At 33.7% G+C, this 17,586-nt stretch overlaps 1 protein-coding gene across 4 annotated transcripts in view; it reads left to right on the top strand.

Moving 5' to 3' along the window:
• The first annotated feature begins 1,972 nt into the window (after positions 1-1,972).
• LOC126779294 (aldo-keto reductase AKR2E4-like) overlaps positions 1,973-17,586 on the top strand; it is a 66,062-nt gene continuing 50,448 nt past the window's right edge. The window contains exons 1-7 of one of the 4 annotated variants that reach the window (XR_007670281.1): positions 1,973-2,111; positions 11,672-11,767; positions 12,027-12,209; positions 12,775-12,891; positions 13,277-13,444; positions 13,856-14,056; positions 14,489-15,228. Coding sequence is in view for 3 of the 4 variants with exons in the window: in XM_050503286.1 (XP_050359243.1) it covers positions 2,076-2,111; positions 11,672-11,767; positions 12,027-12,209; positions 12,775-12,891; positions 13,277-13,444; positions 13,856-14,056; positions 14,489-14,710 (1,023 nt within the window). In the remaining variant the exon portion in view is untranslated. Of the gene's footprint in view, positions 2,112-4,296; positions 4,359-9,453; positions 9,599-11,671; positions 11,768-12,026; positions 12,210-12,774; positions 12,892-13,276; positions 13,445-13,855; positions 14,057-14,488; positions 15,455-17,586 lie in introns of those variants that run through there. The other 3 variants (XM_050503286.1, XM_050503288.1, XM_050503287.1) reach the window with 3 other exon arrangements.

Raw genomic sequence — 17,586 nt, 5'->3', positions numbered from 1 at the left:
CATAAATACGTATGTTTATCTTAATAACACAATAATTGGGATTGATATGATATTGACATAGTGTTCCACTACAAACATTATGTTATCAGTGAAATATTACTGTATTGTAAATAAAAATTTTTCATGGGTTTGATAAAATTATTATTATTACACGAAGATAACGTAATCAAACATCTCCGTTTAGGCATACCTTTTTTTTCTCGCAGTGGAAACCTTCAGAAAGGTACCCGGGTCCTATGAGGGTGGAACCGGGTTATGTGGGATTCTTACCCACTAAAACCACTGCGATGGCCGTCCTCAGCACGGATCAGAGAGGCTGCGGGATCGTGTTGATATAACGCACCCGCGGCCTCTCCCGCTTTGCTCCGCTCGTGGCTCGGCGGAGTTCTCATCAGGGGGCGAATCTCGCCCCCTCGCACTCCTCGCTAGTGCGTACGGCAGTTCGAGGCCATCTCGGCTGCCATCCTCCACAGGGCCGTCTGAAATAGGACACGTGAGGCCCCCACCTCACGCATCCACGGCCCCAGGGTTACGCCCTATCTTTTAACGCCATCGCAGTGGTTTTAGTGGATAAGAATCCCATATAACCCAGTTACCCCCCTCATGGGAGCTAGGTACCTTTCTGAAGGTTTCCACGGCGTGAAAAAAAGTCAGCACACAGTTATATCTACATCATATATGTATGTTAGAAGTTTAGATTTGGTTTTATTATAATTGAAAATTACATCCGTCTGTGGGTGAATATTTTATTATTATGTATGTGCTCATGCGTGCGTGTATGTGTGTGTATGTGTCGTATGAAAACCCTGGAATGTAATTTATTGGATTTCACAAAGTCACACTTTACCCTGGACTAACGAACTTTGGTGATCACATTTTATGGCATTATAATTCTGTTGAAATTTTTTTTCGGTGCTGTAGTTAGAACTGAGCATACGTGTATTCGGTTATACAAAAGAAAAATAGTTACTGTATACTTCGACAATAAGCATTAAGTTGTAATTCACAAAGTCTTAATTGCAAAAGGAGTCTTAATTGTACATGCTGCCTTTTTGATACATGTCGGTACCAAGAATCCACAGAACTTATCAGCAGAGGCTCCGCTCACCCCTCGAATAACAAGGACCTCCTCTTATTTTGTATCTCGCTTGGTAACTACCGGCGAGTGCGCTTATACCCGGTCAGTAGTGACGACACTTGTGGTGTGTGATACAAAACATGAGCGTAAGGCGTTCACCACCTGGCACAAGTAGCTCGCTAACAAATTCGACATCAGTGAACGATTTTTCGATGGAGCACCAGGTAACCCCCGTAACCCGTACGCGTAAGCAACCAGATGGCTGAACTCCAAGGCGACCTTAATATATTTTCAATCAAAAAACGACTTAGCGCAAAGAGTTGCAAATTGAGAAAATAACATTACTATAAAGTTAAGGAATCAACCACCGGCATATCAGATACCAATAAGTCTAATAGAGGAATGGCAGAATACTTTGAGCATCGCCTCAAAACCCTAGTAGAAAGTATGCCAAATCGCATAACAGCAGTATTGCGAGCTCGCGGAGGCAACACGAAGTATTGAAATGCGTTAAAACGGCACATCCGTAACCAATCTAACTTATACTACTATCTATTTATTAAACATAAAAAGCTTTAATTCATTTTTTAAGGCAAAAATATTCTTTAATTTAGTCTTCGTTTCATAAAGCTAGGTCAGGTACTATTGAAGATATTGAAGATTTTCTAACCGACTCTTTTCTTTGCGGTCCAGTATATTAACTTATATTTATAAGTATGAAACACTGTATTAAGAACTCTTTTAACTTGGACCGGTGCCTTACAACAATGTTAATGTTTCTTAGATAATAACCGATTCTTAAACTAACTTTATTTATCTTTTTTTCTATCTACCCGCACCGTGTAAATATTAACTAATTATATTATTATTCTCATGTAAGTGACTAAAGTCTATTCGAAAGCGACTTTAGTCCCAGGATACTATATAGATAAGGTATCAAATAAATACCGAATGTGCACGTAACAGGAATCCAGTCGAAAGTCGATCTTTGTACAAAATGGACGTCTTTGGAGCCTTCGTCTTTTTCATAATGGTAAGTGATTTTAAATACATTTATTATAATATACCATTAATTTAAATGGGGTGGCCAAAAAAGTACTTTCGTACACATAGATAGTAAATATATAATAATAATTAAAAAATTGAATTACTACGTAGTTATTAAACACTGAACTTGGAATTTTTTTATTTCAAAATATTATGTAATGCAAGATAAATTTTAAGTACCATTTGTCTACTTCCACCATAATGGACCACAGATAGAGGTAAATATAACAATGGACGTTCGAGACGATGCATACTGCTTGAATAGATATGCATACACAAGTAATATGAACTATTATTAGGAACATTTTATTTATACGAAAAAGTCTTCATTGGTATGTGTTCTACTGAATAAGATTATCTTTCATACATGTTGATGCGTAAGATAGTTTTTTATTTTTTTATTTTATACAAAAACACAATACTTAAAACGGAACGCCGCAAGCGCGATTCGATGCCAAATGTCAATGAAGGTAAAGTCATTGCAGATTTTCCGTTGCGTACTGTTTGTTTTTTTTGCGTATCGTTTCTAATATTTTTGGATGCCCGCTTATCTCTGCGGACTGATACCATCAATCACTCGATTTTATTTTATTTATATTATACCTTTAATGGCAGGCGGACGAGCATATGGGCCTGATCGTAAGTAGTCACCAACGCCCATAGACATTGGCATTGTAAGAAACGTTAACCATCGCTTAGATCTACAATGCGGCACCAACTTTGGGAGCTAAGATGTTATGTCCCTTGTGTCTGTAATTACACTGGCTCACTCCCCACCACCAGTAGATCACTTCACCACGATTACGTTGCTTTATAAAATTAAATGCTTTATAAAAATTATATAGCAAATTCTTAATCTATACTTATTGGCAGCAATTTGATTAAAGGAAAACATCGAGAGTAAGCCTGCATGTATCTAATTTCACTGAAATTCTGCCACGTGTGTATTCCACCAACCCGCATAGAAGCAGCGTGGTAGAATAAGCTTTAAACCTTCTCCTCAAAAAGGAGGGAGAGGAGGCCTTTAGCCCAGCAGTGGGACATTCACAGGCTGTTACGGAATATCCCAATATTTACAAATATAAAACACCACAACACATTGTCGTAAATTCAATTCGATACCTATGCTCATACAGAAATTGGCCATGTCCAAAGTAAGGTACCTGATAACTTGTGTCAATATTATAAAATAAAAGCATTATTAAAATTGTAAATTGAATAGTTAAGCATAGTTTTGTTTTCTTCTGTAGAATGTCAAATAACTCATGATAGAGAGAGAGAGAAAGAGAATCGGTGTGTTACCGCACAGCTACTGTACAACTAATCACCTCGTAACTGTAATTTTCGCGAAACTTCAGAAGCGAATACAGTTTTAATCTCGATTTTATGTATGTAACACACCAATTCTACTAATATATAACGATTACAATACGTTCCCGATTCAATTCCAATTCAACTTTGTCTATTCTATACTTATTCGGATCGGAACCGAACCGATACAATGTTAACATATACCGCTGTGTTAAGCCAAAACTTAATTGTTAGCTTTTATGCCAATAGTCGATAATTAAATTAAAGAACAGGAAAACGTATAAACGACAACGATCACGCTTTGATTCGATTGCGATAATGTGATCATTTGTTAATAGAATTCTTCCCCTGAACGGGAGAAAGTTATGTTATTTTGTGCATACTAATCTATCTAGACTTTTTAAAACGACTTTGTCTGTCTTCTTAATTTTGAACGTTCCCGCAGCTATTCTGTAAGAACACGGAGCGTATCTCACTCGTGAGATATTTTATTATATCTATTTATTTATCATTATGCACATACCCTGGAAAACTGTTGCCAGTTAGTTTGATTACAATATACCCAGTTTTTTATTATTCAATTATATTTTATTACACGCTTAAAACGTAATTAAATGAATGTCATAAATGAAAACAGTAACATTATAATTATATCGAAACCCGAATTGTGATGATGTTTTGATTCATATGACATTTAAATGTTCGGCTTAAAGAAACATTATTTCTGATTAAGAATAATATTCATTTACATGAGAACATAAGATAATTACAATACTTGCCTAGCGGCGCAACAAAGTAACATTTATAAAGCATATTAGTAAAAAAAATAATAATTCAGTTACGAAGCGGGTAGCTGTGAATACCTTGCATTATTGTCGATAGACTGCTCTTATCGCAAATACACGGAATATTAAAGCTGAAAGTGAGTGAGAATTTACGTATTTATTATTAATTATATATTTTTAATGGTTAGTTTTTATATTATTTAATTTAATAAATTATTTTGCATTATTATACAGTAGGTTTCATATTATATATTTGTGTTACTTTAAACTGACGCTTACTTTTCGTTTCTTTAATATTTTTTGGTAAATTATTAAATCGTTTTGCTCCGTCAAACATAATATTTTTCTTCCCATAATTGAAAGTACGAGGTTTTGATAATTTTATGTCATTAGCGTTTCTTAATTTTATTCTTTGTGATTGGTGGTTTTTATTGAATAGTATTTTTGTGTGCATATTTTTGTTCAACATTTTTTTTTGATTACAACGCCAATAAAGTAATTGAGCGACATTCATCATTTTTGTCTTTGTAATTTTGTTGAGTTGATGCGAAAACGTCTTAATTAAAAAGTGTTTTACTAAGTCGTTCCGCTTAACTTGTAATTGCGCTTGTTGCACTTCGCTCGCGCTTATGTATAAGTAAAGGATAAGTGGTTATTTGGAAGTATGTGATTTTAAAGTAAGAAGAATGAAATGTCATTCTGGTTAGAAAAAAGTATATTTAGGGGTTTTTTTATCTGTGAACTTACAGTAACGCCTTAAGTTTGACTTAATTAGCTTGTAGTGACCGAAATGGTTTTTTTTTATAGAATAGGAAGGTGGACGAGCATATGGGCCACCTGATGGTAAGTGGTCACCAAACGCCCTTAGACATTGGCATTGTAAGAAATGTCAACCATCGCTTACATAGCCAATGCGCCACCAACCTTGGGAACTAAGATTTTATGTCCCCTGTGCCTGTAATTACACTGGCTCACTCACCCTTCAAACCGGAACACAACAATATCAAGTATTGCTGTTTTGCGGTAGAATATCTGATGAGTGGGTGGTACCTACCCAGACGAGCTTGCACAAATCCCTACCACCAGTGAAAAACTAAAAACTAAAAATTTATTTTATACACGTCTTCCGATCTACGATGTTGTAGCGCAGACCATAGTCGTCTTACCTCGTCATCCACGTCGTTGTTAATGCTGTCAATGACCAAGTATACATTTTTTTTTAATTTCAAAATATTCAGATTAAACAATAACTATTTAACTCAGTGAGAACTATCTATAAAAATAAATAAAATTGAAGTGTCTGTCAAAAATAATTCAAAGATTTATCAAAATTGGTTGAGTCTATTAAAAGTTACAAAAACATACAATTTTTTCTTGTTATCTGTATACATACATATAATGACTTTTCTTTGATGAATCAATCAACGCAGCGGCTAAGTCGAAGGTTAGAAACTTGAAATTTTGGCAATTAACACATTTCATGATGTAAACTCACTACGGAAGGATTTCTGGAAATTCTACCCCCAAAGGTTTAAAATAAGGTAACCTAAAGGTTAATTTTAAGTGAAGTTTGCCACAATACATTAGTGAAAATCGCACTCAAAACATTGTTTAACCATCATTGTTCTGGGTTCTATTGCTGTAATAAATGCCCCGATAATAGTTCCTCATATATGGAAGATACACGTACAGACAGCGATCGCTTACATTTTTATTATATGAACAGATTATAATATACTGTATACTTAATATTTAAACAGAGCGCGAATTTTGTGAGTTTGTGTATATGCGGAAAATAATCTCCGGAACCACAGCACGTAATTGACAAATTCTTTCACCATTTGGAAGGTAATCGTTTCATATCGGTGTGGGCTATATACTATTTATTAGGGATATTATATATATATATATTCCTCCATACCTCCATAGTAGTTTTTAATGTCCTTTATTCTTGAAAATTGATTTAATTTTTTATAAAATCTAGGTAGGCTTATATATAATCGATCTCTTCTACTGAAATTAGTTCTGGGTAAGAGACAGACTATGTAGATAAAAATACCATAAAACAGTTGTCCCACAACTTATGGTTTTTTTGTATACATAGGTGTACAAAAAGTTTTTTCACAGTTAAAACATCCGCCTTCTCGTAAACCTTTTTTGTTGAATATCGGAATAGTGAATACATAATACCTTTAAGTAGGGCTCGCTGGGCACGCTCAGCCATTAACATATGGGTTTTGGCAGCAGCACCCCATGAATAAATACAATACGTAAGTATACATTCTGCTAGAGCTTTATACGTTCTTATTAAAGAGGGGAATATCCGCAATATGTCTGAGCGTTTTATAATTGTATATTAATTTTCTTATTATTTTTGAAACTGATGATATGTGTTTTATCCAACTAAGGGTTTATCTACAATTATTCCCAAGTATTTGATGTCTGATACCTAGAGTATCAGATATAAGCTTGTACATGTACAATGCGGGCGTGATACATTGTTGATTCTATTACATGTATATATATATGAGTGTACAACTTAGTCTTTTGGTACTGATACCTTAGTTTTACTGAAACAGATATACTTCATCTTACTAGTATTGTGTTAATAGGTTGTCTTCCAGCCATGAAATAATAGTGGAAAGTCCATTTTCTGTCAGGTAGTGCACATCCACCCACTTAGGCCCGTGAAGTATAATGACTGTATCGTCAGCAAACATTTTTTATATAAATATACAAAAACTTATTTCAATTATAACAGGGCATAACTAATATTTGTATATGAATCGTGTTCAGTAATGAAGTGAATATTTGAAGTACACCTTACAGTGTGTGTGTATCATTTGTATACGAAGACATTGTTTTGTTTTATCTATTTTGGAAACGTCAGCTGTATGTTAAGGATACGCTGCTGTCGTTTAACAACAAACGTAACATTATTGTAAAAACAACGTAACATTTATTGAGAAAACCTTTATATTGGCAATCATAATCAATTTCTATCTAATTTTATCATCAATTTCTATTTAAATTGTTAAATAACTATATTGAATCTTCTTTCTTACTTAGTAATATATTCATTAGATGTCCTCGCATGCAAACACGAAATAATTTTTTGTTCGATGTTTCTAAATCTAAATACGTACGCAACAGCTGCCTTTACAGATGCCATGCATAAACCATAATAATAAATTCAATGATCTTGAATTATTTTTTTATGCCATTGAAGGAAATAAAATGTAAAATAAATTGTCACCATAAATTGTCACCTTGAGTAGAATTTGTATATTTATTATTTTTTACAAAATTATTTATAATTTGGTCATACTCTGTAAAATTTTAAATAATCTTTAATTTTTGTTTTTAATATAATAAATAAGTTTTATTAATTCTCAAAGTATAATAAGAGTAGTGTCCGCGTCTTATATTCGAGGCATTTTTTTGTAAATATTTCGCTTTCTTTGCATTTAAGGATTTTTGCATATATTATAAGCGTTGTAGAACATAAATTTCTCTATAAATTTTGTTTTTAGTATTTTTTGTGAGAGAACGCGAAGACTTCGTGGTTGCCAATGGTACCTGGTGCATAAATGCAATCATCTGTCAATGTCAGCATTATTTATATTATTTACACACCGCACTAATTTATTAACTAAAATATTTACTAAAAATATTTCATTATAAAAAAAAGGTTCATTATATTATAATTATTATATTAGGTATATAATTATGTAAATTTATTATATCCTAAATCATATACACGTTTGACAATAATTATTTTGAGTAAATAATAAAATAGTAAGTGAACTTTAAATATAATTAAAGTCTTTCTTATCCTAATTATATTTAATCTAACTAGTTAGTTAATATAAAAGTTTACTTGTTATTTTTTTAAATTGCGTGAAGTGTTTCTCTGTGGAACCAGCTTTCGCCGGCGACTTTTCCAAAGTGATATGATATGATAGAAACCTTCAAGAAACGAGCGTACTCATTCCTTAAAGGCTGACAAAGAACCTGTAAGCACTCCGGTATTGCATGGGTGGTCACATTCCATCAGGTGAGCCTCCTACGGTTTGCCCCCTCTAACACAAAACTATAATATATATGCTATGTTGCTCTTGTTAGAACAGTTCTTGAAAGAAAATGTAATCGTTCTTATTTACGGCGTAGTGCATTGTTATTTTCGAGGTTATCTTAGGATGACATATAAATATTTATACTAAACTTAAGAAATCCATTCTTAGATGAAGTGGTTCTAGATGCTCAATGGTGGTGTTGATGCTACGTGACCTTCAACTTATCTGAGCTCTGCATCAGATATAAGCCCAGTCACCCCGAATATGATAGATAATTATGAAATGAATGGGTGACTCAAATATTTGTCAAAGTAAGTAGAACGCACTCGAGCGGCGAGAGGGCAAATAAAAAACACGTTCAGTTATAAAAACAATGCAGTCTTTGTTTTAATAAATAAACACATGTGTGCATCGATATGTTTAATTTTTTATATATATTTTTATTTTATGTATTTTTTTATTGAACAAACAAACTATAATGATTTCAATGATTGCCAATGTACCCGCTTACTGATTTCCATGAGAGTTGACATGAACTGTCGGTCTGCGGCTGTCACAGGTGTCGTCATATTGCTGTCATGATATTGCTCCTTAATATCAGTCATGTCAGCTGAGGATAATATAGAACAAGACCACCACGAGCTATGCTTTACTCACTTTAACATTTAAAACTCACGTTCGTAATAACCGTTTCACTGTTAATTTTGTTCATCGCGTTGCGTTTACAAAACAGACCAAAATATTATTTCTTCAAGTAAACTTTTAAAAGCACTTTCGAATTGTTATTTTACAGGATTAAATTATATATATAGGGGCATTTGGGGCATGTATCGTTGTGAACTTTATATAAATATTTATAATTAAACGCCAAACTAAATGAAGCCTACTTGAATAAAGTATGTTTTAATTTGATTTGTTTTCCTTCACCGGGAGCTGCAATCTTCGGTTAAATATCTCATATTCTAACAAAAACTAGACCATGCCGGTTCATTAAAATAGACATTTACTATGATAATTTACGCGTGTCATCTAGCTTACTAAAATATTAATTTCAATATGAAATTTCAAATAATATGAAAGGCAAAATAAGTCAAGAACGGATAGTATTGATTTTCGTATTCAACGTGATACCAGTGAAGACCAAGCGACTGCCGATAAAAAAACGGGTTTTGTTCCCTGTTACACGACATCGTGCAGAGCAGCCGCGACCGTGACGGCGATAGTGTGTGTGTTGTTTACAAAAATAAGCATCGCAGGTGTTGAAGTTTATTAGTTTCATACTATGAAGACGCTCTTATAAGGTTAGTTATTATATTATTAACAAATATACCATTACTTCTTATTAATTCATGTTGCTGAAACTTGTAAGACAATTGGTTTAATTCTTTCTGTAAATGTAAATTCTGTAAATGTTGTTTAGGGGTATTAGGAATATGTCAAAACTTTAAAAGTACTAAATTGTCTGTGGTCTCATTCCGATATACTTGATAAGGTTAACATAGTGACAATTAATACGTAAGTATATATACACCTACCACTCATTATGAGATCTACTAAACTATCCGTCCGATTAGCTTGAAATTTGTCACAGTTACTCCTCCAACGTAGACGCTCAGAAAGAACAGATGTTATGCACATCATATCCAAAATATATTTTTTTTTATGTACCCGTACGAAGCCGGAAGTATTAGCTAGTATACAACACGAGAATAAACAAATACAATAGACTAATAGCACAAGGGGGACGGGGTTATGAGTTAAGCAATGTTGAATGCCAACAGTGATGGCAGAAACAGATAATTCAGTGTTTAATTAAACTTATAAAGCCGTTACTTCATACAACGGAAAACTAAATAAAATAAAATAAAATTATACTACTGTAGAAATTATTAAAAAAATGTATTTTATTGTACGCTCAGTAACAGTAACAGCCTGTAAATGTCCCACTGCTGGGCTAAGGCCTCCTCTCCCTTTTTTTTTTTTTTTTTTGAGGAGAAGGTTTGGAGCTTATTCCACCACGCTGCTCCAGTGCGGGTTGGTGGAATACATATGTGGCAGAATTTCAGTGAAATTAGGCACATGCAGGTTTCCTCACGATGTTTTCCTTCACCGTAAAGCACGAGATGAATTATAATTACAAATTAAGCACATGAAAAGTCAGTGGTGCTTGCCCGGGCTTGAACCCACGATCATCGGTTAAGATTCACGCGTTCTTACCACTGGGCCACCTCGGCTCTTTTCTAACTTTCTTTTTAATTGTATTGTACGCTCAATACAATTAAAAAGAAAGTTAGCGTGCATTTGTCAATTTAGTCATTTTTTATTATATATATTATAATTTACTTGTTTACTGCCATTGATGAATTACTTTTAAGTGGAACCTTGATTGGTGTGTGAACGAGTTAATTGTTGTATAATGTATGTGGTATTTACTGTATGTTTACCAATTATAATATATATATATATATATATCTGCTGTCCAAAAGATTGTCCTGTGGCGTGGTACCCAGTACGATCTCGCCTCTCGATTTGCGATTTTGACGAACATGAAGCGTCTCGAGTCATCTCGAGTCTTGATTTAAAAGTACCGGGTCACGAAAACTATTAAATCTGGCAAAAATCCCGGCTCTTCGAGACTCGAGATGTCCAGGGAGCCAAATCCTATTGTGACAGAGACGGGTGAGATGCAGGTGGACTCACGAATTTGAATTTTTTCACTACAATACATGCTGTTCAGCCAGATAGCTTCCCTTGAGGAATCGGTCAGGCAGTCATGCAAGTGTGTATGTAAATGTTTGATAAACAATAATATAATGGATTAAACATTATAATTGTTTTGTAAATTGTCTTTTACACAAAATATGTGTTGTTGTGAAGTTTATCCGTATATACATATTATGTAAGGGTGACGCTAATCAAGTAGGGTCGGGTCATTGAACCGCGCGCGCAACATTTTTTGTGACAGCTTTATAAAGACGAGATGCAACATTATCGATTTATTGTTTTACCTTAACCTGATGTTATGTGATTACTGCCGCCCATGTGATGGACATTTGTTGAAACAGGGGAACTGCAAATGCGTTTCCAGCCTTTGTTTGATTGATTCGCCTCTTGAAAAGTCCTTTATTATTATTCTGGGTTATCACAGTACCGATCTACCCCTATTCTAAATTTGAAGCCTAGGAGCGATCTTATAGGAGATTCCCTCAGGATAGACATTAGGAGCGGAAAAGGTGCAAATATCAAGACCAATAGAGCCATCAGAAATTACATAGTCAGAAATGTACATAATGAATATTTGATAATTTGATGTCACTTATAAAACCAAAAATCATATATAACACTGCATATTTATTATTATTTGTTTTCAACAGATGTCTGCGGCATTCGCTAGTGTGCCGAAATACAAATTGAATAATGGGCGGGACATACCGGCTATCGCCTTGGGAACGTTTCTTGGATTTGATGAGGTGAGTGGCTTTATACTCGATATTAGGTGACGTAAATAATAAACGTGCTTTCTTTCTCTTCTTACTGCCCTCATCTCACTAGTGGGGCCATTCGTCATCTCAGCACTCACCTCTTTCATACACATATCTTTTCTTACGCAATCCATCCAAATTTTCTTCGGCCTTCCCCGTCCCCTATAACTTAAATTTAAATAAAAGTTTAAATTAAATAAACGTGCTTTCTTTCACATAATGTAATAACAAATTATTGTTTCATCAGCATGGTATGACGAAGTCACAAAACAAGCAGCTGAGAAATGTGATCCTTGAGGCCATCGATATTGGCTACAGACACTTTGATACAGCGTCAGTGTATGAAACGGAGGGGGAAATCGGAGAGGCAGTCAGGATGAAAATCAAAGAAGGAGTCGTCCAAAGAGAAGACATCTTTTTAACCACTAAAGTATTACATTTATTCTACAGTAAAAAAAGACTTAAAACATTTCATTTAAATATAAATATAACCACATTTAAATATAACCTTCGTGTATCTTACACGTATATTTATATCGGTAATGCTTCACCTACTGGTGCTAGGGCTTTGTGCAAGCTCGGCTAGTACTACCCACTCATCAGATATTCTTCTGCAAAACTGCAGTACTTGGTATTGTTGTGTTCCGGTTTGAAGGGTGAGTGTGACAGTGTAATTAAAGGCACAAGGGACATAAAATCTTAGTTCCCAAGGTTGGTGGTGCATTGGCTATGTAAGCGATGCTTGACATTTCTTACAATGCCAATGTCTAATGGCGTTGGTGACCACTTACCATCAGGTGGCCCATATGCTAGTCCGCCTTTCTATTCTATAAAAAAACCGTACTACTTCACTCATAGCTACACTACAACAATACAATAGAATTTATGACAAGACACAACAGACACAGATTAAATTGACTTATTTTTTTTAAATTTTACTTTACCAGTTACGATAAGAATTCAAATGCTGTTGTTAAATTTTATTTAATTTTCAGCTTTGGAACACTCAACACAAGAGGGAGCAAGTGATGAAGGCTCTACAAGAAACGCTTCAGAAGATGGAGCTGAACTATGTAGATCTTTACTTAATGCACTGGCCGATTGCACTTAACGTCAGTTATTTTTCAATTATTTTCTTGTAATACAACTTATTAAACGGAGAAGACGCCTTAGGGCAGCGTACACCGGTTTATCAGTTTTTAATAAATTTTTCTTCATTAAACATTTAAGTGTGTATATTTAAATATAATAATTATAAAAGATGTAATTGCGTTTTTTGTTGCCTCCTCCGGCAACAAAAGCTGATTTATTTCTCGCTCAGATGATCGAAATTGCGATTCATGATTTGTACAGTAACTATTTATAATTTGCATTCTTATATACTTTACAAATTCCTCGATTTAGATGTTTTTAAAAAACATAAATGTGATATAACGTAACTATTATGTCGATAACGGATGTATTCAATACAATTATACTCACGCAAACATTTCTCAGGATGACTACACTCACTCTGACGTGGACTATATGGAGACCTGGCGCGGTATGGAGGACGTTCAGCGCCTGGGTCTCGCTAAGTCCATCGGAGTTTCAAACTTTAATAAGGAACAGCTGCAACGGGTGTTACAAGAAGGAAGTATCAAGCCTGTTGTAATACAGATTGAGGTATGGTATAATGAATTTTAATTCTTAGATTGCAAATTCTATGGTCTGTGACCACTTACCGACAGTTAGGCCATTTGCTCATCTATCATTGTACCTTTAATAATACATTTAAAAAAAACAAACAAACAAAAAAATCTCGGATCTTGTGCATGATATGAGATCCGTATCCAGCTTTTTAAGTAAATCCCTCTAAGAAAAGACTAACCTCCCCTTACCCCACTTCCTTGTGGTCGTTGCAGCGTGTTTACTCTTTGTTCATTTGTCTCGTGTGTGTCACCTCTAGTCATGAGCATTTGTCTAGCTGGTTTTCATATTCTTTCCTACTTTATATGCATTTTATTGGAGTTGGTGATATGTTTTTTTTAAATAAATACCCAATTGTTTGATTTTCACGAATACATATTTTTCCAGATTCATCCACAAATAATCCAAAAAGAACTCGTCGATTACGCCCAATCACAGGACATCGTAGTCATGGGATTTAGTCCTTTCGGTTCACTAGTTATGAGGTACGGCATGCAGTTCCCTGGACCTAAGCTCGATAACCCGGTGCTGATGGAAATAGCAAATAAGTATAAGAAAACCACACCGCAGGTCGTTCTGAGATGGCTAGTAAGTATGCTTCATGTTAATGGAAAAATCAAAACCATTTGCTTTGTAAAAATGATTTATCTTCCACCAATTTATTGGCCTGTGTTGCTAAAGATTAAATCTACTCAAGTTTTTAGTTTACTATACTTCAATATAATTATGGTGAGCTAATGGGAGCTGTATCATATTTTATTATTTTATGACATTTAAATATAATCTGTGAAACCCATCACTAGACTAATTGTCTGTATTCTGAGTTTTGAGAAAATTACAGCGCTTTGTTGTTGACTCACTATTTCTATTTTATCTTGAATAATGAAATTTTGTAATTTTATCATCAAATAACTTGTGATAAATGATAATTTAAATATTTTATAAATACGTATACATATGTGACGAGATGACATTTTAGTATGTGTATCACTAGAACTAATCAGAACTTTTGTTTACCAGGTGGACAGGAACATTATACCGATACCAAAAACCACGAAACACAAGCGTTTGGAGGAAAATATAAATATATTCGACTTCGAATTGACTTCTGAAGAAATCGCGATGATAAATCGGTTCGACAGTAAAACAAGATACACTTTTCCGTCGTTTTGGCAAACTCATCCTCACTATCCATTTGAAAGTATCGAAAATCCCATAGCGGATCCTTTTGTTAAGAACTAATGCTGGCTTAAAAAATATTATTAAACTTGAACATTCTATTTTGCCCTCTCCGAGGTGGAATTGTTCTTGTTTTTATAAACTCCTTTACAATTAGAAATTACGTTAATGAAAATACTCATCGAGAGCATATGCCTGTAATGTAACGAAATATTAACTTATAACCTTACATTACCTACATTACATTCGCATGTACGAGCGCATGACACGTTGGCGAATATTCGTATAAGTATGTACTGAAGTTATTCTGATATTATTGTGAATCGACGAGACTGTATCGCGTAATGTAACGCGCGGCGTGCAGTGTCCGTTGTAATGTTTGCGTTATCTGTGCACTGATTAACTTCCTACTTTTCTTAACAGTTATTTACGCGCGAATGCTCTTTGTGAGTTCTTTTAGATTTAGTTAGTGTCGTTTAAAATATTAGATATGTTTTTTGTATTATCGTCTACACGTTGTACGTGACATGAACACGAAATTACCTCATTATATACATAAGGAATATAATATTGGACAAGTTGTTTTATTTCATCGCTGGGCACGAAATTAATTATAAGCATAAATTAAGCAGTGGTTCCGAGGTGGTGTTTTTTTTTATTAATTTTTATATAGATTATATATTTTTAGATTGATATTTTTGGGGGTATTAGAAAGTATTATTTAACTCAAAACTCACTTACAAACATATATTTAGAATAATAATATAATCCAAAATATATTTAGTACGAAGAATATAAGGTACTTATGTGACCGTGTTTGTTATATGTGTTTAAGTAATCATTAAAGTCTGAATTAAATAATAATCATAGAAAAGTATTTGTTATTTTATTTCCTTCTAAAATTAAGATGTAACCAATAATAAGTAATTAATGTTATTTTACAACATTTAAAATATCACTATGGCTTATTTTTGTTTATGTTGTATTAAACGTAAGATTGTAATAAATCTTACTCATTCTCGAATATCAGGAAACTGTTTCTTAAAAATTAATTTTACGGACTTTGTTTTTATAAATGACCTTGTTTTTCCTAGAAATGCATCGTTTAGTATTTAATAAAAAAATATCTAAAATTAAAGAGATGCTTGTAATACAGCACACAAATCGTTGACAAGTAAAGTTATTGCCGTCTTAATGGAAAGATTATGTTCATATTCACCTCCCCGAATAATTAATAATAATGTCCTTCAGACCGATTTTGGTCACAGTGGGCAATCTCAAGAGAGATTATCCAACTGCCCAGAACATATTATAGTGCACAAGTGTGTGCGCAAAAATAGGTGCACTTTTTATTCGGCAATCCGACAAGACCGGGAAGAGTTCAGGCGCAGGACCAACGGCTTTACGTGCTTTCCGAGGCACGGGAGTGTACACACGTCCAACTTCCAGATTCCGGGTTGCTACTGAGAATTTTCGACAGAAAAACTCAATGAACAATTTATTGCCCTGACCTGGGATTTGAGCCTAGGATCTGCAGGTCTGCGGCCTTACATGTAACCACTACACCAACAAGGCAATAAATTTATAATTATATTATACATGTAAAAAGAACAATAATTTCCCGAATAGTAGCTATGTGTGTATTACTGTAATATTATGCGTACCTTATTTACTTTTCATTTTAAACCGTAGACAGAGAAACTAATAGACGCAATGACGATTTCCTTCTCACTTACACAAGAAAGAGAACGAAAATTACGTTACAAATGGTTTAGACAGAGATAGAATTATCAAATCTTTTGTCCCTTATCGCGTACCCAGTTTTGGTGTTTGTTTCGCTACTTGAGTAGCGAAACAAAACTTGACAGTTGGTGCGTTCATTGTGTTTTTTGTTCAATTTTCGCTTACTTTTATGTTAAAAAACGACTCTTATCCAGTGAAAAGGCCGAGAAACAATCCTTAAATCATACCGAAGGTTATACAATGGTGCATTGTCGTATTATTTCATGTTAAAGTGATAGCAAGAAGAAAATTGCCGGCGTGTGTTTTTACGCGTAAGTACGACTATTTTGTCCCTAAATATAATTTCTCAGTGATGTTTATTTATGCAATAGCATGACGGAACCTTGTATTGCATTAAAATCTTGAAGATAATAGGAAATTCCAGTTTTTTTCATTCATAACCTATAATTATTTATCATGTAAGTGCTGCCAGCGTCAGCTAAAAAAATATTCCCGATTTTCAATAAAAAACATCGACTTGTAGACAATGTAAACGTTATATGTAAATATGTTATTTTAATTTATTCGTCCTTTTTTATAATTTCCTAACGACAACATTATTTAACATTCTTCATGAATTTATAATATTATTAGATTCCGAGTCAAGAGGTTAACATAGAAATTTATGTGGCAATCATTCTTTAGTAATAATTTAATTGAGTGTTTTAGATTTCAACTTCTGAGGAGAATGCTAATCCAGTACCATATAAAGATGCTGAAGTACTACTGATAACGGAAACAAAAACAAACAATGCAACAGTTTTTGGGTGTAGTTGGAAACCAAAAAAATATTTTAATTAAAAAAAAGTATAATAAATATTAAAAAGTAAAATTTAATAAACTTATTTTGTTTTAATTAAATCCTGAAAATTATTTATCTCCCAAAACAGGGAATGCAGGGCAACATTATACGCAACATTAACAAACTATCTCTGTCTCAATCGCGGTTGGTTTCACGGCCTCTTGGTCTATTTGTTTCTCTGTCTACGTTTGAAACGTATCTTAAATATAATCTGTGAATACGTAATTGTCATAATATCAAAACAAAAATGTTCATCTGTTCTGAAATTTTATTTAGAAGCTTTAGAAGTTTTACGAATATATTAAAGAATTATAAAAACATTCATCAAAAATACTGAAACTACATCATATTAAAA

This window comes from Nymphalis io, chromosome 28 (genome assembly GCF_905147045.1).
Source record: "Nymphalis io chromosome 28, ilAglIoxx1.1, whole genome shotgun sequence".
Taxonomy (NCBI): Eukaryota; Metazoa; Arthropoda; class Insecta; order Lepidoptera; family Nymphalidae; genus Nymphalis; species Nymphalis io.
This window is presented reverse-complemented; position numbering and strand designations above follow the sequence as displayed.